Source organism: Erpetoichthys calabaricus, chromosome 14 (genome assembly GCF_900747795.2).
Source record: "Erpetoichthys calabaricus chromosome 14, fErpCal1.3, whole genome shotgun sequence".
Taxonomy (NCBI): domain Eukaryota; kingdom Metazoa; phylum Chordata; class Cladistia; order Polypteriformes; family Polypteridae; genus Erpetoichthys; species Erpetoichthys calabaricus.
Window position 1 is genome coordinate 47342084 of NC_041407.2, and position 24700 is coordinate 47366783.

Consider the following 24700-nt stretch of genomic DNA (forward strand, 5'->3'; position numbering starts at 1 on the left):
CCAGGCCAGTCCTCCCAAGGCTGCGGCCTCTGGTGGTCCCAAAAGACCTCGACAGGGCTGCGTTTTCAGACTCCAACTCCAATGGAACCCAACAGGTGTCTTAAATTGATCCAGCCTTGAGGCACACTACCACCTGTCGTGTTGGGGAATGAGCTGCTCCAGGGAGTCAGTTCACCTGCTCCTTCCAATATGGCTTCCTAGATGGGTATGAATCCTGCTTTAATCCTTCTCCTTCTTTCCTGGAACCTCCAATGTATTGTGAAAGAAACAGCCGGACACACAACGAAGGTTTGGGACAACAACAACAACAGCAACATTTATTTATATAGCACATTTTCATACAAAAAGTAGCTCAAAGTGCTTTACATAATGAAGAAAAGAAAAAATAAAAGACAAAGTAAGAAAATAAAATAAGACAGCATTAGTTAACATAGAAAAGGAGTAAGGTCCGATGGCCAGGGTGGACAGAAAAAACAAAAATAAAATCTGTAGGGTTTCCAGGCCACGAGACAGCCACCCGTATAGTTTCCCTAACTGCAAAAGGCTTTAAAGTAAAGTACAATGTGTACTGGTTAGAGTCCAAAACAGAACTGTTTAAGAATGGAGGATGAGGGGTTTTTAAAGTTGGATCACAGGAAGTGACGTCCTCAGGGCCGGGACAGGAAGGATTTCTCGTGTTTGGTCTGCGGAGAGAAAAGAGAGAAGTTCAGTGCACCCCACCATCCCCTGGTCTGGCATGGAATTGTCGTTTCCTGGTCCCTTTGGTTGACTCCCAAGCGCACGACAGTATAAAACATTCATTATATTATATGGGTATTCTTAGAAGTGTATAAATCAGTGGCTTTCCATCCACTGTGTGTGCTAGGACACTGCCCCACCTGTTTTTACCAAGAAAAATTAAAAATCACAAACTTACTTGAAAGTAAATAATGACATTTTTTATAAAATAAATAAATTCTTGTTTTAATTAATGTTTAATGTGTTAGTCGAAAATTAGGCTGTTTGTCAAAAAAAGATATTCAAATTAATTGATTACTGGCAGTCACAATCTGTACTAGCTTATCTGTTTGTGCAATGGGGCGCCTACTTATTGCCCCTTATGGGGACAATTTCCATGTCTCCTAATTCAACTTAACAAACTTTTCATTTGGAACACCCCATACGACCTAGAAATCTTTTTTGAGGAGGTTCTGTCTGTATGAAGACAAGCCTGTTAATGTAATGAGAGTTTACTGATAGGACGTCAATTCCCAGTAGTCAGCAGGAGTATGCGGGGCTGGAGGGGAGGGGCATAAGAAACATAAGGGAAGGAGTACAGTGGAGCTGCTATGGTCTTTCACACAAAATGCCTAAGTGTGCCTTTTGTCACGCAAAGTGGATTTTCTGCTTGATGGTCAGAAGTGCATGGTGCTTTTGTTTTGAGTGCTACTCCATGTATGATTTGATTTGATATGCATATACTATGTAACAGCATTCTCTACAGTTGATTTATTGTACTGCAGTGGGCTGGCGCCCTCCCCGAGATTTGTTCCTGCCTTGCGCCCTGTGCTGGCTGGGATTGGCTCCAGCAGACCCCCATGACCCTGTGTTAGGATATAGCGGGTTGGATAATGACTGATTTATTGCATATTCCATAGTGCCAGAGTAAGATTTCAGTGCAGCAAACACTGAGCAGTAATGGGATCCCCTGATTACCAGGAGGTATTTCACACACTGCTTGAAATTCTATAATTTTAGATATGATAAAGAAAATCATTGACTACACATTGCATTACAAGTATGACTAACTATGCTGACCCACCACTTGGGGAAACTATGGCATGCTACAGGTATAAATTATTATGATTTGAAGCCTGTTACACTTAAATAACCCAAGTATCCCTTAAAAAGTGTGTGATTGGGTAATACTTTGGAAATATTTTTCTGCTTTAGTTATATTATTTCTAGATATTCACTACTATTTTTAAAGGTTTTGTTCATCAGTGATCGTGTGCATATGATTATAGTGTTTGTATTAATCTTCTGAAATTATGTAACTATTTTTATTATTATGTTTTCATTTTGCCACAATGTCATTTTGTTTTTCCCCTTGGTGCTACCATTTTATGCAATAGTTGCTAAGACGAGCTCGTATGCAGTTGTTGAGGGTGATGTTCTGGAGTTGTGACACTTCAAAGAGCTGATGCCAGCGTGTTTTATGCATCTGAGATTGCGGAATTAAACAAAACAAGTTAGAGTGCACTTCTTACAGCTCTCTGTTTTGACTGTGAGTTTCAGTTAGCATTTCAGTTTTAATGACAGAGTTATCGATTACCTGATTTTAACCTTTGCTTTATTTTAATGACTTATTTTCCATCTAATGATCCTGTCTATGTTATTCTTTTGCTTGACACTAGTTAATCGTTACAAAAACAAACTTGGATGTCCTGCTCTTCATCCCCTTCATGAATGGCTGTGAGGTGCCTATCATTCAATCTGGTGACCCTCAGAAACTTGTCTTCTGATTGGGTTGTGACTTTGTGTCTAGCAGATCTCTTCCTATCAGAGTTTCTTCCAGTTTCCAATTGCCTTTGAACTGTGTAGGACGCAGTACTCACTGACACTGATTTTTTTTGCAGTTTCTCTAAATGAAAGACCTACACTTCTAATGGTAATACTGCTCTGTCTCATTTCATTTGTTAATTGCCATTTTCACTGAAATATACAACTTTGTATGTAATAAAATGTAATATTGTCCAAGTAGTACTTCATAGGGTGTAGTAACACAGTCTGTTCAAACTCCACATTAACACTAACAGAAAGTTTTAAGTAATCAACAGATGCTGGGATAGCTGTACAAATTGTTTGCTTCAATTTGCAAGGCTTAATTTACTTTAATTGCTGTAGAACATCTGTAAGTTGTAACCTATTAGTTACTCCCTGAAGAAGACCCATTTCTAATATTCTGAAATTCCCTTTTTTACTTTTTGCTAACTTAAACTTTAAATTTAAACCTCTGGCAGTTTATTGCTTACCTTTTCATCATTTTAGGTAATTCATTGCATTTCAACTGATTAAGTTTGAAGAAAAACTGAAAAAATTGAGGTGTTCTAAAAGTTTTAGCCAGTAGCGTAGTTTAATTGTACTCATAAAATGCATAATACAAGTAAAATTCATTCACTCGACACAGCGTACTTACTGTATTGTGAATTTCCCTTTGGGATTAATAAAGTATCTATCTATCTATCTATCTATCTATCTATCTATCTATCTATCTATCTATCTATCTATCTATCTATCTATCTATCTATCTATCTATCTGTACATCTTTTAGAACAATACAACAAAAACAACACCTTTGTTGCATTTCCCTGTAAATTTTTTGGCTTCCTAGTAATACTTTGGCACCAGAAACTTGTGGCTGTTCCATCAACTTGCTAAATATTTAGGAGGGCTCATACACTCTTATACAGCGCATCCGGAAAGTATTCACAGCGCATCACTTTTTCCACATTTTGTTATGTTACAGCCTTATTCCAAATTGGATTAAATTCATTTTTTTCCTCAGAATTCTACACACAACACCCCATAATGACAACGTGAAAAAAGTTTACTTGAGGTTTTTGCAAATTTATTAAAAATAAAAAAAACTGAGAAATCACATGTACATAAGTATTCACAGCCTTTGCTCAATACTTTGTCGATGCACCTTTGGCAGCAATTACAGCCTCAAGTCTTTTTGAATATGATGCCACAAGCTTGGCACACGTATCCTTGGCCAGTTTCGCCCATTCCTCTTTGCAGCACCTCTCAAGCTCCATCAGGTTGGATGGGAAGCGTCGGTGCACAGCCATTTTAAGATCTCTCCGGAGATGTTCAATCGGATTCAAGTCTGGGCTCTGGCTGGGCCACTCAAGGACATTCACAGAGTTGTCCTGAAGCCACTCCTTTGATATCTTGGCTGTGTGCTTAGGGTTGTTGTCCTGCTGAAAGATGAACCGTCGCCCCAGTCTGAGGTCAAGAGCGCTCTGGAGCAGGTTTTCATCCAGGATTTCTCTGTACATTGCTGCAGCCATCTTTCCCTTTATCCTGACTAGTCTCCCAGTCCCTGCCACTGAAAAACATCCCCACAGCATGATGCTGCCACCACCATGCTCCACTGTAGGGATGGTATTGGCCTGGTGATGAGCGGTGCCTGGTTTCCTCCAAACGTGACACCTGGCATTCACACCAAAGAGTTCAATCTTTGTCTCATCAGACCAGAATTTTCTTTCTCATGGTCTGAGAGTCCTTCGGGTACCTTTTGGCAAACTCCAGGCGGGCTGCCATGTGTCTTTTACTAAGGAGTGGCTTCCGTCTGGCCACTGTACCATACAAGCCTGCTTGGTGGATTGCTACAGAGATGGTTGTAGTTCTGGAAGGTTCTCCTCTCTCCACAGAGGACCTCTGGAGCCCTGACAGAGTGACCATCGGGTTCTTGGTCACCTCCCTGACTAAGGCCCTTCTCTCCCGATCACTCAGTTTAGATGGCCGGCCAGCTCTAGGAAGAGTCCTGGTGGTTTAAACTTCTTCCACTTACGGATGATGGAGGTCACTGTGCTCATTGGGACCTTCAAAACAGCAGAATTTTTTCTGTAACCTTCCCCAGATTTGTTCCTCAAGTCAATCCTGTCTCAGAGGTCTACAGACAATTCCTTTTAACTTCATGCTTGGTTTGTGCTCTGACATGAACTGTCAACTGTGGGACCTTATATAGACAGATGTGTGCCTTTCCAAATCATGTCCAATCAACTGAATTTACCACAGGTGGACTCCAATTAAGCTGCCGAAACATCTCAAGGATGATCGGGGGAAACAGGACGCACTTGAGCTCAATTTTGAGCTTCATGGCAAAGACTGTGAATACTTATGTACATGTGCTTTCTTAATTTTTTTATTTTGTAATAAATTTGCAAAAACCTCAAGTAAACTTTTTTCACATTGTCATTATGGGGTGTTGTGTGTAGAATTCTGAGGAAAAAAATGAATTTAATCCATTTTGGAACAAGGCTGTAACATAACAAAATGTGGAAAAAGTGATGCGCAGTGAATTGTTTCCGGATGCACTGTAAGTACCTAGCATGTTAGAAGATCTGTAAAGAACATTTATTTAAATCTTATATTTGTAGCTATGGCAAAAGCCAAGTCCCTCTCAGAGTTTGCAGGACAATCAGTTCCCTCCAAGCTGTTTAATGAATATCAGTCCATGTGACAAATGACATACTGCTCCTTGTGGCCATTGTCACTTATGTTAAAACCTAAGTTAAAGCCATGTTCTTATTTATTCTATCAGATTGCCATGAAAGACTGGTCTCAAAGACAAAAGGTCAGCATTATTTTTTACCTTGATACAGTAATGAGACTTTCAACACTGAATAGTAAAAAGCAAACTATTTTTATCACTGGATTTAATGAAGTCCAAATCAGTCACACCAAAGGAGCCTGTTTATGATGGTAGCAGACAGCATCAGTGGTAGGAAATGCTGGATTCCAACAGTGAAACTTAAATACGGGGTGTTTGGAGTACAAAAGCAAAATAAAGAAATATTACAAAACATGTTATTACTTATTGAAGCTCTATAATGTAATTCTTCTGCTGGGACTTTTTTGATGGAATTTTCATATAAAAAACAAATGTTACATGGAAGAATAATTCACATGAATACAAGCAATTCATATAAACTAAAGGCTGAGGGCTTATTTGTCATCTTGTTGGCATTCCCTGGAGGGGGCAGCTATGTGTAATTGGTCATTGTCGTTTTTGAAAATAACACACTGTGGATGACAGGACCTTCTCTGTGTATTGTCTCAAAGTCTAACTTCCTCTAATGAGCTGCAGAGGTAAAATCTAAAAGGAATCAATATGTGAGGCAATGTTCAAAGCAAAAAAACAAAAAACATATTCAAACCATAAGCGTGGTAAATTACATACACTGAGAGACAAATATAAGTGGAGAGAAGCAAATTACATAAATAAAAAACACTGCTCAAAATATTGTCCATTTACAGAAGGGGCCTGCGTTCTGCCCGGGAGAGCTGCAGTGGTTGCAGGTTTTCACTCCAGTCCAGTTTGTTATTTAGAAGCTACGTAGTTTTCATGAAGTGTTCATTAACTTGCTTATTAAGATTCCAAAGCCTTAACTGATTCTCTTTTAATGTTAAACAGCTGCATTCTCTGGTTTCCTGTTTTTTTTAAAGGAAATACTCCACCCAAAAATTATATTTTTTTGTGTTACTTACCCCTTTGTATTATTGAGGGTGAGTGACACTCACCATGTTCATTACTAGATAGATAGATAGATAGATAGATAGATAGATAGATAGATAGATAGATAGATAGATAGATAGATAGAAGATAGATAGATAGATAGATAGATAGATAGATAGATACTTTATTAATCCCAAGGGGAAATTCACATACTCCAGCAGCAGCATACTGATAAAGAAAATATTAAATTAAAGAGTGATAACAATGCAGGTATACAGACAGACAATAACTTTGTATAATGTTAACGTTTACCCCCCGGGCAGAATTGAAGAGTCGCATAGTTTGGGGGAGGAACGATCTCCTCAGTCTGTCAGTGGAGCAGGACAGTGACAACAGTCTGTCGCTGAAGCTGCTCCTCTGTCTGGAAATGATACTGTTTAGTGGATGCAGTGGATTCTCCATTATTGACAGGAGCCTGCTCAGTGCCCGTCGCTCTGCCACAGATGTCAAACTGTCCAGCTCTGTGCCTACAATAGAGCCTGCCTTCCTCACCAGTTTGTCCAGGTGTGAGGTGTCCTTCTTCTTTATGCTGCCTCTCCAGCACACCACTGCATAGAAGAGGGCGCTAGCCACAACCGTCTGATAGAACATCTGCAGTATCTTATTGCAGATGTTGAAGGACGCCAGCCTTCTAAGGAAGTATATTCTGCTCTGTCCTTTCTTACACAGAGCATCAGTATTGGCAGTCCAGTCCAATTTATCTTCCAGCTGCACTCCCAGGTATTTATAGGTCTGTACACTCTGCACACAGTCACCTCTGATGATCATGGGGTCCATGAGGGGTCTGGGCCTCCTAAAATCACCACCAGCTCCTTGGTTTTGCTGGTGTTCAGGTGTAGGTAGTTTGAGTTGCACCATTTAACAAAGTCCTTGATTAGGTCCCTATACTCCTCCTCTTGCCCACTCCTGTTGTGGCCCACAATAGCAGTGTTGTCAGTGAACTTTTGCACGTGGCAGGACTCCGAGTTGTATTGGAAGTCTGATGTATATAGGCTGGACAGGACCAGAGAAAGTACAGTCCCCTGCGGCGCTCCTGTGTTGCTGACTACAATGTCAGACCTGCAGTTCCCAAGACGCACATACTGAGGTCTGTCTTTAAGATAGTCCACGATCCATGCTACCAGGTATGAATCTACTCCCATCTCTGTCAGCTTGTCCCTAAGGAGCAGAGGTTGGATGGTGCTGAAGGTGCTAGAGAAGTCCAGAAACATAATTCTTATAGCACCACTGCCTCTGTCCAAGTGGGATAGGGATCGGTGTATAATGTAGATGATGGCATCCTCCGCTCCCACCTTCTCCTGGTATGCGAACTGCAGAGGGTCGAGGGCGTAAGGGACCTGTGGCCTCAGGTGGTGAAGCAGCAGCCGCTCCATGGTCTTCATCACATGTGACGACAGAGCGACAGGCTGGAAGTCATTCAGCTCACTAGGATGTGATACCTTTGGGACTGGGGTGATGCAAGATGTTTTCCAAAGCCTCGGGACTCTCCCCTGTTCCAGGCTCAGGTTGAAGATGCGCTGTAGTCTGCTCTCACACCTTAAGAGAAACTGTGGTCAAAATTTAACATCTTATTAAAGAAAGAAACATTCTCTAACAGGACAATTCAGTAATCTGGCAGGAGAAAAGACATTCATTGTATCTTTTAATTACTCCTTGGCAAAATATCATAGAGGGAGCATTCTTTAAAAGCAGATTATTATAGCATGGTCAGAATGATCAGAGAAACAACAAGTAGAGGTTCATTTTATAAATTGTTGAATTTACATACAGTGTCAATCAATGCATACATTTTACTCTGGTCAGTTCGTTGGTTTACACCCAAATGATTTATATAAAATAAAAGTCTATTATATTATATTCTGGTTCTTCTTATATCTTTTGAGATGAGCCCACCACCCTTGAAATTTCTGTGCATATAACAATTGTCCATTCTCATTTATAAGACATCTGCTGAATTCTTAGTCATCCTTCAGGACATTTTGTATATTACATCAACCTTTCTTTTGGTACATTATTTACTTGACCATCTCAGTATTTTTCCTAAATCAATTCTTATATTTCAGTGTACATTTTGTGGTTCACTTGACCTTTATCTGGTTTCCTGGTGTGCCTGAACAGGTTTCTGACATATGTTAAGCCTTTATGCTCTTTCTTTAAGATGAATGCTATGTTACCCTAAAATTATTCTTCCACATAACATACAGAGATTCTATTCACATACTGTAAGTACCATATGAGATATTTTGGCACTCTCTGTCACTCTTAGTACTCCACACAGAGACTCACTATCTTCACGGGGGTGTCCTTGAGACACATGAAGGCTCACACACCATTTGGTTCTAGGCGTCTAACCAAGCAAGGGTTTCTTAACTACTGCACTTCTTCTTCCTACTGAGGTGCGACCACTCAACCTTCATAACCCTGCAGGTCTTAGAAATCTCCCTTTGCATCAGGGGACCTAATATTTGCTGTGGAGTTAACAATGGCTACATAAATAATCCAAAATCTTAAAACCACTGCCATGTTTATATTACAAAATTGTGTTCTTTTCCCAGACCGATGTCCATGCAAATAAAAGGTTGTTTTTGGGTATTCTGAAGACATTATGCAGTAATTGAGATATTTAGCAGTCTGGAATTCTAAAAGAATTAAGTAAAAGATACAAAGTTCAAATCAATAAAGATGCAGAGTTTAAATCAAAACCTATCAGTTAGCACCGCTATCAGTTAATAGATCCAAAGTATCAAAAAAATGAAGGTTCCAACAGCTAAAATTACAGTGTGTTTGAGTATGAGCAAAGAATCTTTAATATGGCTTGTTTGAGGACTTGTCACAGTTCAAATATGGATTGCTTTGAACATTTGGAATCTTTGTATCTGCTTGTTAATAAGTGAAGTTCTTCTTTTATTGTATATTTTTATTAATTCATAGTTCAGAATAGTGGGTTTGAACATTTATTAAAGAAGTCATCCTTTTGGCCTATTGCCATCATCATGCCCTGTGCTCAGGAGGAATGTGGGGTTTAGTACAAGGTGTACAGTACTAGCAGGCTGATCAGAAGGAATACAGGGACACAGACAGGAACAGAACATCATTTCAAGAAAACAGTTTAAGATAAAGTGTCTTCATAAAAATAATATTGTCAGATATTTTGCTAAAGTAATTAACAAAACTAAGTCAAACAAATGCAACTTAAATAAGGAGTGGCCTGACCTCGACATGTATAATTTGTTACTGAGACAGTGGTCAGTGAGTCCAGGATAGCAAAGGAGGCCCCACAAACATGTCTCTGATTTGCACACTTACACCATCTATAAAAACTGTTCACCCCTTTGGAGTTTTCACATTTTACTGTAGTCTGGACCTTTTTGACACTTATCAACAGAAAAAGACGTTAATATCAAAGTGAAGACAGATTTCTGGAAAATGGCTTAAAATAATTACAGATATTAAACTCAAAGTAATTGATTACTTAAGCATTCACCCTCTTCAAGTCACTCTTTAGTGGATGATCCTTTGGCAGCCTTGCATCTCTGGGCACAGGTCTCAATCAGCTTTGTACATCTGGCCATGATAGATTCTCCCCATTCTTCTTTGTAAAACTGCTCAAGATCTGTTAGGTTGCCTGGGGCCCGTGAATGAGCAGACTTTTTCAAATTCTCAGTTGGACTGAGATCTTGACTTGACCACTCCTGGACTTTAATTTTGTTGTTTTGTAAGCCATTTTGTTTTAGTTTTGGCTTTGTGCTTGGGGCTGGTGTCTTGCTGGAAAACAAATCTCTCTGCATAGGCACAGGTGTTCTTGCAGACTACAATCAGGTTGTCCTCCTGGATTTCCCTGGATTCCGCTGTATTCATTTCACCCTCCACCCTCACTAGCCTTCTATGGCCTGCTGCAGATAAGCATCCCCACAGCACAATGCTATGACCAACAGGCTTCACAGTGGAGATGATAAGTTTTTGTTAATGTGCAGTGTTTGACTTACACCAAACATTGTGTTTAGTTCAATGGCCAAATTGGTCAATTGTTTTTCTTATCAGACCAAAGAACCTTCTTCCAGCTGACTTCAGAGTCTCCTAAGTGTCTTCTAACAAACTATACCTGAGATGTCATGGTCATATGTTTTAACAGTGGCTTTCCTTTTTTTGCCAGTTTCCCATAAAGCTGCAACTAGGTAACCACATGCACAGCCTCTCTAATCTCAGTCACTGCAGCCTGTAACTTCTTTAGAGTTCTCATAGGTCTTTTGCAGGCCCCCCTCACCAGTTCTTCTTGCACAATCTTCCGGTTTTTGTGGATGGCCTGCTTTTGGTAGCTGTGCCATACTATTTCCATTTCTTAATGATTGATTTCACTGGATCCCAAGGGACATTCATTTTCTTGGACATTTTCTTGTCTCCATTTCTCGAATTGTGCTTTTCAATCTCCTTTTCATGGAGTTACTTGGAGTGTTCTTTTGTCTTTATTGTGCAGGTTAGACTTGCATTGGGTGTGACGAGGATGGACAGGATTAGACATGAGTTACATTAGAGGGTCAGATCAGCTTGGAAGGATTGGAGACAAAGTCAGAGAGGCAAGATTGCGTTGGTTTGGACATGTGAAGAGGAGCGATTCTGGGTTTATTGGGAAAAGGATGTTAAGGATAGAGCTGCCAAGGAAGAGGAAAAGAGGAAGGCCTAAGAGAAGGTTTATGGATGTGGTGAGAGAGGACATGCAGGTGATGGGTATAACAGAACAAGATGAAGAGGTCAGGAAGATGTGGAAGAAGATGATCCGCTGTGGCTATCCCTAATAAGAGCAGCTGAAAGAAGAAGAAGTGTAGGTTAGACCTCCAAACTGACTTACCACAATTTAGACCTTCCAGATAAGGTGCATTTATACAACAATCAATTGAAACACCTCAGCTACTGACAGACAATCTCCATTGAACTAATTGTAATGTGATTTGTAAAACCAACTGGCGGCACCACTGATGAGTTAGGTGTATCGTATTAAAGGGTTGAATACTTACACCATCAATTAATGTGTGTTGTGTATTTGAAATTAATTTAGACCACTTTGCAGAAATCTGTTTTCACTTTAACATTAATTAGTCTTTTTCTGTTGATCAGTGTCAAAAAGCCAAATGAAATCCACTGCAATTCATTTTTTATATTCCTTTAATAAAGAACTGGTGCCATCTTGTGGACAAACATAAGTAGAAGATTCGGAACTGATTAACAAATGCTAGTGATCTGTGCAGTAAGTACCTAATATCTGAATTCTGTCCTGTTTGACAGCCGCTATGTGAAAGTGTATGTGCTGGAGAATGGAAGCTGCTTGGCAAAGAAGAAAACCAAAATTTCCAAAAAGACACTGGATCCTGTCTACCAGCAGGCATTGCTCTTTGATGAGAATCCTCAAGGAAAAGTGCTTCAGGTAAGTGAGAGTTTGTAACTGAGATATCAGTTGCTGGCTCAGCTCACTGGCTACCACATTACTAATTACCTTGTCTGTCTTCCTCCTCATTCTCTTCCTTCAGGTCATTGTGTGGGGTGATTATGGCAGAATGGATCACAAGTGTTTCATGGGAATGGCTCAGATCCTTCTAGATGAGCTGGACCTGTCCACTATGGTGACAGGCTGGTACAAGCTGTTTCCTACTTCCTCTCTGGCTGACTCTACTATCGGTCCCCCTAACCCGTCGTCTTTCCCAGTCATCCCTGGAGAGCTCCACCAGCCCCTCCTGCACCTAGTGATGTCTCCAGCTGCCCCACTGCACACATCAGGGGCAGGCGCTCGGAATTCGGCGCCTCCTAGTAGCTGCTCTGATTGACTGTGATTTGGCACATTTCCTTGAAGCATATGTGTGCGAGTATAAAAAAAGAAAAAGAAAAACAAAACAAAAAACAAAAAACACCATACACAAGGAGGGTACCTGCACACATACCTGAGCACCCTAACACATAGATCGTGTTTTGTATATGCTGTATATAGGCAAGCGCATATACAGTGTATAATGTAAATGCATGCACTTGCACCAAAAGCAGAAGAGACATCCTGGGATGGTTTATGTTGAATCCATGATAACAAGGCAGCAGCATCTCTTCATACTCGGAATGCCACAGCATGGAACTCCAGAAGGCAAAGGCACAGATAAGAATACTCATCCCAGTTCTGCTCCCTGCTGCCTTGGAAGAAATGTTCACTTATCAGAACTCAAGAGCAGTAAAGAAATAAGAAACTAGAGTCCAGAGGATGGGCTCTTCCTCCATCTCATCAACTAAGAAAAAATGATTTTATTAGGAAAGTGACAAAGTTCACACAGTGTATTGACTTCTCCAGTGCTGCTGGTCATTTCCAACTAATCTAACAAATGTAGCATCTGTGCCCAACTCACCCTCACCAATGGCACACTCCAAGTTGCCCCACCACTTCATCCTTGTCCAGACCTTCTCTGGCTTTCCTAAATGCCAAACCTGAGCAACTAAAAACAAAAATGTACAAACCAAAGCAATTCATTTTAATAGAAAATATGTAGCAATGTCTGTGACCATCGTGTCGATGACAACAAGGGAATGCAAAAAATAAAAATAATAAAAATGAACGACATGAAGGGGAAAAAGTTGCTTACTGAGATACCTAAATTAAAGGCCATGTTCAATATTTAATCATTTAAGAACTTCAGAAAAATTTAGCTTCTTTAATAATCTTGTACAAACCTTCTTAATAATTGGAAGATTTCAGCCTTTACTCAGAAGATACAGAAACACATCTGCTTATAAAGATGTTTCAAAGGCTGGCCATTGACAAAACAAGACTGTTTCAAGTAGGTCGAGAGCCTAGGCCCACCCACAGCAGAGTGCATCAGGTCTCTCCTCAGTCAGGAGCGGACTGGCCCCTTCACGCGGGCCCAGCAGACACAGAGAGAGAGAAAGACAGAGAGGCAGAAACAGAAAAAGGAAGAAGCCGAAGAGCATACACCACAGAGAGTCACATGGTCTCAAAAGAGCAAGCCTGCACACGGCCCAAGGGGATGCTGTGCACCTTCCCAGGGCGACCCTTGTCCTGAGCACTATGCAGTCTGGGGCATGACAAGCTGACATGGAAAAGAAAATGCTTTCAGTGAACCTCTCACCAGCCGTTCTTTTGAAAAGTCATAGCCCCTCGTAGCACAGAAGAGCACGTCCTGCGTGCTTTTAGTCAATTCTAAAACACCTCATGAATACTTATAGAGGTGCCAACATCCAGAAAACAGCAATGCACACAAAGTGTCATTTCATCGGCTTTGTTTTATCTTCTGTAGACTATTCGATGTTCTTGTGCCTGATCAGATATAAATGTTTCACTTGGAGAAACATCACATCTGTGCAGTCAATCCATGCTTTATGCAGAGAAGAAGAGGAGCAAGTGTAAAACTTGGCTGTAGGATGTCTTCTTTTGCCTATTCAATGGTCTATTCACGTTCCTAATGAATCCATGACTTCAGCTTATTGAAATTGTTAATGACCAAATCTGTTAAATTTAGCTTATCTGGAAAAACAGTAGCACCAGCTCTTCAACAACGAAAGGGTCCAACAGACACTGGACAGCCTATTTGAATTTCTGGGTTTTTGTTGTGTGTTTTTGGTTCAATTCAGTTTGCAGAAAAAAAAAGCTATTACTTCAACACCAGCCAGTGAAATCATCATATAAAGGTCCACCAGCGTTCTAAGTCACCAGGACAAAAAAGCCTACCATATCCTCTAATTTATTGAACGCAGCATCCCTATTCCGACTGAGAAGCATCAAGAGTAGGAATTGCCTGATTGTCATTCATGTTGGTGACCAACAAAAAAAAAAAAAAAAAATAGAGATAACTGTGCATTTCACCACCTGTGTCTCCATGTGCACAGAAATCAAACGGGACATTTTGACTCAACAGTGTACTCTTTATCTCTTTATGCATGAATCTTTTCAATATGAATAGTAGATACTGATTGGTTCTAATATTTGTTTCAACTGCCGGGTCAGGTTTGTAACTTTTTTTTTGTGTAGTTTGCCTATTTTGGAAACTTTTTTCAGTTGAAGAATTGTTATTTTTTGGTTTGCGTTGTCAGTAAATAAGCAAGAGGGTACATTCTAGGTAGCAACTCTGGTCACACAGTCCAATGAAAGAGCTGCTGTCATTGAAATTCTGAAGACTTTACACACTTTAGCAATGGTAAAGCTCATGCTTTTACGAGTTCCTGTAGTATTGACTCCTAAAAAGCATTCCCAGCACTCTGAGGACAATGTGGCTAAACTGATGGCCAGTCTCAGGATGTGTGAAACTGGAAAGTCTGATTAACAAGTCAAGAACGCCCTCTACTGGCAGGCTTTTTGGTTTTACCTTTTGGAAACAGCCTTCTCTGCCCATAGAGGTCATTTCACACAGAGATTTACTGTCACCCATTTTGCTAATTTTTGGGAGTATGGAGATGACAATTAGACACACCTCCTACAGCAATTGTTAGGAAATATCGTGACTTTTAGAACTTCACCTAACAGAAAATGTAGAAATCAAACTTGTGACCAAGAGTGTAGGGAGTGAGCCAAAACAGAAGTTCTCAGATCACCCATAGCACTTGGAAAAAGGGTTTACCCACAAATGAGCAACACAGTAAGCCCTAGTGACATCTGTAAGGGTGCATCAGACATTCAGGTCAACTGAGTGTTCGTGTAATGGACTCCTCATTGTTTTAGTGTACCACCCAATGCATATTGGGTATGGGTGAGTTATTTTTAAGAGTAAAATTTGCATTCGTCTAAGGTGGGTGGTGTGGGTTGCATTTCAGATTATTTGATTTAAGATTTCCAGTTAATGGAAACATTTTTTTCTAGTAATGAGGAGATGACTTAGTGAAGCATTCACCTCATGTATGTGTGTGGCTAAAACAGAAGTGTATTTATTGAGATGCACTCATATCAAAAAACTGTTTAACTGTTAGATGTTTTGCATTATTTCATACTTTTCACTGTGAATGTTGCCAGATTTTCCACCAAAAATCTAATGTTAGATATAAAGGACCTTCTATCTGTAATAACTACAAGTAGGCATTTCCAGATGTTATTAATTAAATCATCGTATTGTGGAGGATTTTTGCAAATATCCTCCTTGCAGAACCATTTCTACAATTTGTGAGTTTCAGAGCATGAAATACTTATTTCAGGCCATACCAAAATAATTCTGCAAGGTTTACTTGAACTTGGAATTCATCATTGCTCAAGATCATTTTCTTCAACCATTCTGACATACTTCTACAGTAGTATGTTTCATTTAGTTGATTTATTTTATTGCTTTAGCTCACAGCCAGATGGCCTAATATTCTTCTGTAGAATCCTCTGGTACAAAACCAATTCATTGTTTGTTCAGTTATTGCTGTAACAGAAGATATCCAAACCATTACTCTACCACTATCATGCTTAGTGGTCAAACAGTTCCTGTTACACTCCTCTGCCCACAAAGCAATATTCCAGATAGTTTGAGGACCATCTTTTTGTATTCTGGAAAACTTAAGAAGAGCACTCAGATTCTTTGTTGCATCATTAAATGTGGGAAGGCCACATCTGGCAAACTGAACACCCTAGATTTGCTCAGTTTATTCAATATGGTTCTGACTTTGGTTCAAGGGAGCTGGAGAAAGTTGGAAATGGATAGTAACTTTTTCCAGCATGATGGATATCAGCTAATTTTCTGAAGATTTTCAGGAATTGTTTTGATTGTAGCATGACACACCTCTAGGACATCACAATGTGATGATAAGGGCAAAACGTAGGTGAGCAACCCAGGTCTTCATCAGGCCTGAGTTTTACTGAAGTGTTCAAAGTGCTGACCTTATCATTTAGATTAGTCAGAGTTCATACAATTCCTCTTGTACCACTGGTGTTCTCCTTAATGATTACCCTGCCCTTAAAAAAAAAAAAATATATAAACAGCAAATTTTGTGCATATATTTTGTTCCCTCAAAATACAACTCATCAAAACATCAGAGGAAATTCACTGTGAAAAGTATTAAATTATGTTGGTAATCTAATTGGAGCAAATACTTTTTCATTTATTAATATATAAATATACTTGCTCATTTTTATTATGTCTTTCGAAAGCCCAAATGGAGGGAGAGACAGCTCGCAGGTCACATGATGCTGTCTGTCCTTGTCACATTTACTTTCATATCTTACAGGTCAGGCAGTGAAATGCTCTGTGCCTTTATCAAGGCGTTGTTTCTTTTTTTCTTCTTTTTTGAAGAAAGAGTGGACTCAGAGGGTCCCTCATGTGGCCCCTGCTGTAAATCTTAGGTAGGGTACAGTTACTTTGTGTTTAATAGTAATGCTTCATTTGTATCAGCATGCCAAATAACAAAACATTTCGGAGCATTGCTAAATGGGGCATTTGTTCTGCCCAGGCAAGAAGCCTTCACTCTTTTTTGTTTCTGCTGTAGGTACTCCTCTTACTGTATTTACAGTTAAGATAACTGAATGTTTGAAAATGTGATTTTACAGAGAAGATGGAAATTCACTGCACGTTGCCTTTAGAAATGCTTATTGTTGTTAAAATGAGTAGCATGCTGGGCTTGATTCAGAGAAGGGCTAAGGAAGGATCTGTCACTTGCTTGCTTGTGGCTCAGACTGCTAATGCTGTTGTGAGCACTGGAAGACTTTACCTTTATATGCAGTATGTCTGTCATCTTGTAGAGTACTTCCTGGAGAGAAGTTTCAGAGATGCCAATGAATGTATGTTCCTGGGCATTGATCCCTAGACAGCTCAGTTCCTTTTTATTTTTGCTAAAAATTTGCACAAGAGCACAACTTATTTTGGTAATGCCTTCATTAAAGTGTTTTTCATTCATGTTCAGAATTACAGAGCATATTCCATAAGTCCTGGGGTCCTCCTGTGGCTGCTGGTTCAGAGTCCATTTAGATTCTTAATCAGACATTGGCCTATAGCTTGTTTCAGCACTCATTCAGCTTCAACCAATCAGCTTTCACGTTTTACTCTGACATCATACAGCAGGAACCGTAAGCCCAAGCTGTTTCAGAACTATTTTTTAAAAATCTGCTTCTCTTAGAAATGTAAATGTTAACAGTTTTTGTCCTCTGAGTTCAGAGGTGTTTGTGAACAGCAAAGGAAATTTCTTTCTTCAAATGAGGATTTTGGGTACCTTTCTGTGCAACTCTCTAACAATCTAGTTTAAAACCAGAAATGTAAGAGGAAAGTTTCTTGCAAATAAGATGCAAAATCTTTGCACATTTCGTTAAGCTGGTGTCACACTACATGACATTGCCAACAGAGTCTTCACTTACTGTGTATCATCTTAATGGTCATGAAATAACGGTGAGAACCCAACCAGGGGTTCCTAAGTTCACTCCTAGGGCACCACTGTGGCTACAGGTTTTCATTCCAACCCATTTCGCAAATAAATGGTTCTAAATGATCTAATTATTTACTTAGTCTTTCCTTCTCTTGTTTTGTGTTTAGTACATTTACATGTTAACAAAACTTGGAAATCTGCATTGTTGGCCATATCTTTAAGTGTTAACTATCTTTTATCATACATTTTTTAAATCTGTGGAATTTACTCCCTTAATTGCATCCAAATACTGACCACTAGTAAGTAATAAGCAGTGCAGACGTGGCTGCAAATAACACTGAATTCTAAAAGGAAGCCACTACTTTAATGCTACATTTATTTCAGTGCTAATTAGTAATAAAAGACGTAACTAAGTGGTCCTCAAGTTCAGTTCTGCTTACCACCTCAAACTGCAAATGTTCATCCCAGCCACCTTCTCCTTTTACCCAGACTTAATTAAACAATGTATTAACTTCCCAGTTTCTACCTTTTTTTTGTGCCAATCCAGAAACTGAAAAATGGGTTTGCTAAATTTTTAGAGGAAGGTTGCAAATATTTGTTTAATTATTATTCTTTTTCTTACTTTTTAAGAGTTTGATTCTCCTTTTCTTATTAATTAGCTCATGAGTGAATTTTATACAGCGGTGGCTGCTTTCCTTTAGTATTCAGTGTCATTTGCACCCATGTCTGTACTGCTCATCACCCATCATCAGTATCTGGATACAGTTAAGGGAGTAAACTCCACAAGAAAAGGCAAATTCAAAAGAATATGGTAAAAGAAAGTTGACATTTAAAGATATGGCAAAAAATGTCAATTTCTGAATTTTGTTTACCTGTAAATTTATTAGCACATATATAAAATAACAGAAGGAAAAGACTAACTAAACAATTAGATAATTTAGAAGCAAGACTGAACCATTTATTTGTGAAATGAAAATCCGCAGTAATTTGCAATTAACCAGCCCATGAATAAGTGATAATGAACACAGAGCTCCTCTGAAGAGCCTGTTAAGTACTGACATATTGATTTATTAGAACTGAACACATTTCGCCATTTTAAAGTTAAGATCATAACAGATCACTGCACATCAAAGAGAGGGATCTGTGGACTGAAAGTCTTGAAGTACTTTTGTAACCGTCATAGAGACCACATTGTCATCTCATTTGGAATACTGTTTCTAAATGTAGAAGCTGGATCAAGAATTAAGTGACTCAGCAAATCAAATAAATGAATTCAAACTGATATACTATAAGCAATTAAAATCTGCACCCACTGTTGATCTTTACGGATGCTGCCCAATTGACAGAAGCAAGGCAGTAATGAGGCATAAATTCTAACAAATCTAAGTTGCAATGTAAGCCAGCAGCCACACAAGTCCCCCATGTCTTATCTAATGTATTTTCATAAAATGGAACCATCCAGTGACACCCCAGTCTAACTGAATTCAATTAATATTAGCAGCAGTTGACGGGCTCAGGCCTCCAACTGGTCTAATATGGAGCTCTTTTAAATAACTTAAAGAAAGGCCCACCACCCTCCAGAGTGACTACAGTAAGTGGATTGGGAAAATTACGGCTGGTTTAACAGTAATGTCCCCTAGCCTCCCAAAACACCAGTCCAAGATGTACGGAGGCTTACCTTGCCATTCTGTTTAGGTCATCCTAAGAAGCTCCACCAGTCATTTGCTTCATCATTTAAGGTCACTTTTTTCTTTCTGATGGTGCTTCTTGATTTTATCTTTAGCAGTGTAAGCTATCGTTGAATAGGATCTGTGATATCGCTTTGGTATGATTTGCACTTGGCTTTATGGTTGCTGTGCCTGACATTCTGTGATCATTTACGGCAGTGACCGGAGAATGCTGTCTGTGTAGGCCGAGATCTATGCATGTAGGCATGCAACTCAAAACGGAATGGTCCTGCTGCCCAGACAAAAGGATGTTTAAATCCTGTGTATTCTGACGGTGATGAGGTTTATCTCTTTGTGCCATTCAGTGTGGTGTTGACCAAGCCTAACAATTCACATTGGGCAGCAAACCCCCCGTTGTAAAAGAGTCTTACTTTCACATCTTCTCACCCTTCCCATGACATTTAAACGTGAGACATTTGCACGTTACAAGTGTTTGACACTTTACTTTTTACTTTACTTTTCTCGGACTGAAATAAAAATGTAGCATGTTTTTGAGAAATATTTTTTATTTTTTGTGGACGTGCAAGAATACTGACTTTGTTCTCAGTACAAAATACTGTTGAGCATTTTCAAAGCAAACGAGCGTATTAAAACCCATGGCTGGCATTTAAATTTCAAAGCCCTGAGTTTCACTTCGCTCCCATCTTTTCAATGTTGCCAAATGCATTTTGAGCAAAATTAAATGCTTTGGCAGATGAAAAGAAAAGCAAATTACAGTGTTTATAACAGATGTATTTTATACAGAGCACATTCAGTTTTTTAAATATATACAGTACAGCACAGTGAGATGTAATTTGCCATTTCTTGATATTTAATGTAAAAAGAATGTTACACATTTCTTGTGATTTTGGAGTGTTTACACGTCTGGTAAAGAAGTAACTATTTTATAATTCAGTGTTTCATCTTAAAACCTGGAAGAGCTGAACAGAGGGCCATATTTGTTATTTAGGACTCACTTTTGGCCCGCTCTGTAAATAAGGCTGCCATGTCTGACCACCACCTCAGATTGCCATTGCCGTTGTTTAAAGCAGTGGGAATGTGAGAAACGTACACTTCCTGTTGTTACCGCCTAATATGTACAAGATTAAACTTCACGCCATATGAAGGCTTAGAGGACAAAACATTGCATTCCTCACTTTCTGATAGTTTTCAGCATGAAATATATTTTTATCTTTGTTTCAAAATGTATTTGCAATTAACTAGTATTACATTTTAAATATTGAACTCTATATATTATTTCACTCCAATGAAAGAAGACAGACATTCAAAAACTACAATAAGCTTTATTTCTGAAAATCAGAATCATACTAGTTGGGATGAGAAGAAAGGCCAACTGTAATGGCCAAATAATGAACAACCAAAATCCTGGGACATTTCTGAACAGCAATATTTGGTTTTGAATTTTTTGTAATCGCATTTGTGTTAAGTCGTCTTATCATCAGTATATATTTTTACCTGCACTGTGCAAAGACAACTTTGGTTATAATATTTAGTTATTAACTGTTAAAGTTTGCTCTGTTTTTCAACACTTAAGGTTGGCAAGCCCAAGACCTGAGCTTTGATTTCTTAAACCTTGCATTCCTGGTGTTGTTTCCTTTCAGAGAACTTGTTCAACGTGATGCTGATAAAAGTTACAGTTGAGTGCAGCAAGTTTGAAGCACTAGCAAGTGTTTTTGAAGAAAAGTAATTGTCAAAATTGGGAAAAGTTTATCTTCTGACCGTAAATATCAATAGCTTTATAAATTAGTAAAGTATAGCCAAGGGAAAGTCTTCAGGAATTCTTATGTATATATTTGGTAGTGTAAAGCATTCCACAGCATAGCAAAAGAGACTCCAGTAGTCAAGAGTCAAGAGGTAAAGAACTCAGCAGAAATGAGTCCTGCATTATAACATTCTTGAAATTAGATTTTAGTAATATTGCACTCAATGTTATAGCGTCCAGTAGTATCATATATTATTTAGGGGGCAGAGTGGTGGCTCTGAGGCTAAGGATCTGCGCTGGTATCCAGAAGGTTGCCGGTTCGAATCCCTGTCACTGCCAAAAGAGATCCTACTCTGCTGGGCCCTTGAGCAAGACCCTTAACCTGTAATTGCTCCAGGGGCGCTGTACAATGGTTGACCCTGCGCTCTGACCCCAAGGGGTATGCAAAAACCAACAAATTCCTAATACAAGAAATTGTATAAGGTGAAATAAAGAACAAAAAGAAAAAAGAAAAAGAACATAATCAGTTCGCACAGTGGACGACATTATAGTTCTACAGAACACAGTGGTAAGGAATCTCGCAAAGTTCAGTGTAGTGTAATAAAGGTCTACAGTATAAAGTCCTGAAGTATTGAGTACAGTGCTACAAATCCAGAAACACAGAGCTACAGAGTCAGTCAAGCACTACACTCTCCAAACAGCGTCGATTTCAGCGATATACAGTAGAGGCCAGCACTGTGGACTTATCTGTCCAAAGCACAGTGGCATGCAGTCGGCAGTATTAAATTCAGCTGCATAGAACATAGTGGTAACACTTAAGCTTAGGTACTGCAAAAATGCATCTGTTAGTCTTATATTTTTATGTAACTAGACCTTAATAAAGGCCTTAGCAACTCTTATAAAGCATTGTTGAAATTACTTGTGAATATGGAGGATTCACAGATCTCCTACTGAAGTATACAATATCAAGAGAAGTGTAAGCCAGCTCTCACTATTCCAAAGTGACGTTTCAGTAGGTCGCACTGCAGAGAGAATCAATTTACTGATGCGTTGTAAGCGTTCTTAAGACCAAAAGTAGCCTTTGTTAATGTCTTGTGTTGTAACAACATATGAGTAATAAGCACATTTTTTGCAATATCTAAGCTAAAGTTGTACCAGCGTACCTAACTAGAGTCTAGTGGTACAGAATTCCCCAGCATAAAGTTCATTGTCATTGAATTCACAGTATTAAGTCAGGTTATACAATGTGTAAAGTTTGTGAAAGTCAAATCAAGCTATATTGAGTGCAGTGGTACAATATTTAGAGTCAAGTAGTATGGAATCCAAGAGTTCAGAGTCCACTGGCACAGTGTCAAGCAGTACATAACCCAGCAGCAGAAAGAGTCAACTCCAATGGTATGGATTTCACCAGATTACACTCCAGAAGGATGAAGTAGAGCGGTAGAGCAGTCAGTATTATGCTCAGGTCTACAAGTCCCAGTGGCGGAGCGCTTAGTGGTATCCACTCCAGTGGTACAGGACCCATCTAAATGAAGCGCACAGTTAACGTCAGTGAAACACGCACTCTGCTGCAGTTTCCAACTTACTGGTTCTCAACTGTATCTTTAGTTCTGTCTTCATGTTTAAATAAAATGAAGCTGGTTGAATGAAATGGAAAACGTCAATGAAGAAAGCATATCTTGAAAGGAGAACACATTTTATTGATAACACAGCCTGCGAGCATTCCAGGCTCTTTAAAGTGCTGACTGGTGTCTGCCACTGGTGACATTCACCAGAAAGCTCAACCCAAAATCCTTCTGTCACAGAAGAATTATGTAATCACACCTAATTTTTATTAGGTTTTTGTTATAAGAATTATCTGAATAAACCTTATTTTCTGTAGTAATAGATTTAAATCAAAGCTGGTCTTCAGATGGTGCTGCTATAAGACAATCTACCCATCATCACATAATGCAAACTACCTGCGGTGGCTAGACACATCTTTATTTTATTAGTCTTAGCTTTCACTTTTCATTTTATATTTTTAATTCAAATAACTATATTTTGCCAGTAAGGAAAACATGTAGCTTCCCTCATGGATGCTCTTGAATGCTTTTATTTTTTTACAGTAACTATTAAATCTATATTTCTATACATTCAGAAGTATGTAGCAAAAGGCATCCATCAGCACCAACAATCTGTAAAGAGAACAAAGCTCAAGAGAATGACCAGTTTCTCATTTTGCTTAAGTGCCAAAATGTTATTACTAAGTAAAAGGATCTGGTAGCTGGACGTGGCTTTTGCTCCCAAGGGGACAAGAAGAAACTAGAAAAAAAAGAGAGGCAGAGTGTGTCAAGAGTGCCATTATTCCAGTGTCCTAAGAATCTCAACAGCCTACTTTGGTGCTCATATTGTGCTGCAGACCTTAGACAATCTGTTCCATACACCGTACTTTAGCTACAGTGACACACGCCTTCTGGGATATCCTGACACCGGGCTACACCCAGCGTGTGCGACTGACATGGGAGAACTGTTCTACTGTCTAGTACCAGACCAGCACAGAGTCTTATATTTTTATATGCCCTTCTTTACCCAAATTATATCACGCAATTGATTTACGGAAACCCAGGCATTGCTTGTAGGTGCAAATTACTGTATCATTTTTGGAAGATGGATAGAGTTATAAAATATATACATATATACTGTATACATATACATATACATATATATATATATATATATATACAAACATATATATGCTGAGTTGTACTTTTTTACCTTGTGGTATGTATGTTTTCTATGTGCAGTATTTGATAATGTTAAACTTGTATTTTTGTGGTTTATATGGAGCAGGATTGAAGAGCTTAGGGTGCATGTAGTTTTGTAATATACACTTGACAATTTTCAAATTAATATTAAATCAAAGTCATAAATCTGAAGCTTGAGCCTGCATGCTCCTGGACAGCCACTGAGGGCAATTAAAATCCGCAAGAAGCTTGCTTTGTCTGTGTATTTCATTTTTTAATATAAATAACTGTGAATATTTCCTACACAAATCTATTGTACTGTATATGCTCCTGATGGTCACCTCCAATTGGATTTTTACGCCTGCATAGCACATCAAGGAGAGTGTGTGATCTGTGTGCCTTCTTTCTTCTATTTATTATAATTGTTAAATAAGAACAGCCTCTAATTACAAACTTGTGTGCAAAATTAGAATACACCGAATTTGTGGTGATTGAACACCTTATCCTGGTGCAGTTTGACAGTGAACCTTGAGATTTTACCCTTCCATGTTCTTTACATGCTGAATTGGTGAGTATTTGCTAATGATCAAAACAACAATAACCAAAAAAAAATGTTATCATTAACGTCTGTGATGACCTGGCACCCCATCCTTAGTTGGTTTGAGCTGGGCAGATACTGGCACCCTGGGACACTGAACTGGATAAGCTGCCTCATAAATGGATGGACTGATGTACCGTCAAAGTTTAAGTGAAATTCTTCAGATCCTTTAAACTAATGATAGCTAGAAACGATCACGCAGTGGCACAGTGATAGGCACATTTGTCTCAAAGACTCAGAGTCTTGGTCAATGTCTAGCTGGAGACTACGTTATCTTCCCGTGTCTGTGTGGATTTTCCTCTAAGTATTCCAGTTTTTCTCCCCCATCCTTGGGTAGGTTCATTTCATTAG

The 24700-nt window shown here is 39.0% G+C and overlaps 1 protein-coding gene across 1 annotated transcript in view; it reads left to right on the forward strand.

Moving 5' to 3' along the window:
* The window catches only part of LOC114664567 (regulating synaptic membrane exocytosis protein 3), a 171345-nt gene extending 147141 nt beyond the window's left edge, over positions 1 to 24204 (forward strand). The window contains 3 exon segments of the mRNA XM_051936355.1: positions 11567 to 11705; positions 11809 to 11958; positions 11960 to 24204. Coding sequence (XP_051792315.1) covers positions 11567 to 11705; positions 11809 to 11958; positions 11960 to 12022 — 352 coding nt within the window. The 3' untranslated portion in view covers positions 12023 to 24204.
* The last annotated feature ends 496 nt before the right edge of the window (positions 24205 to 24700 follow it).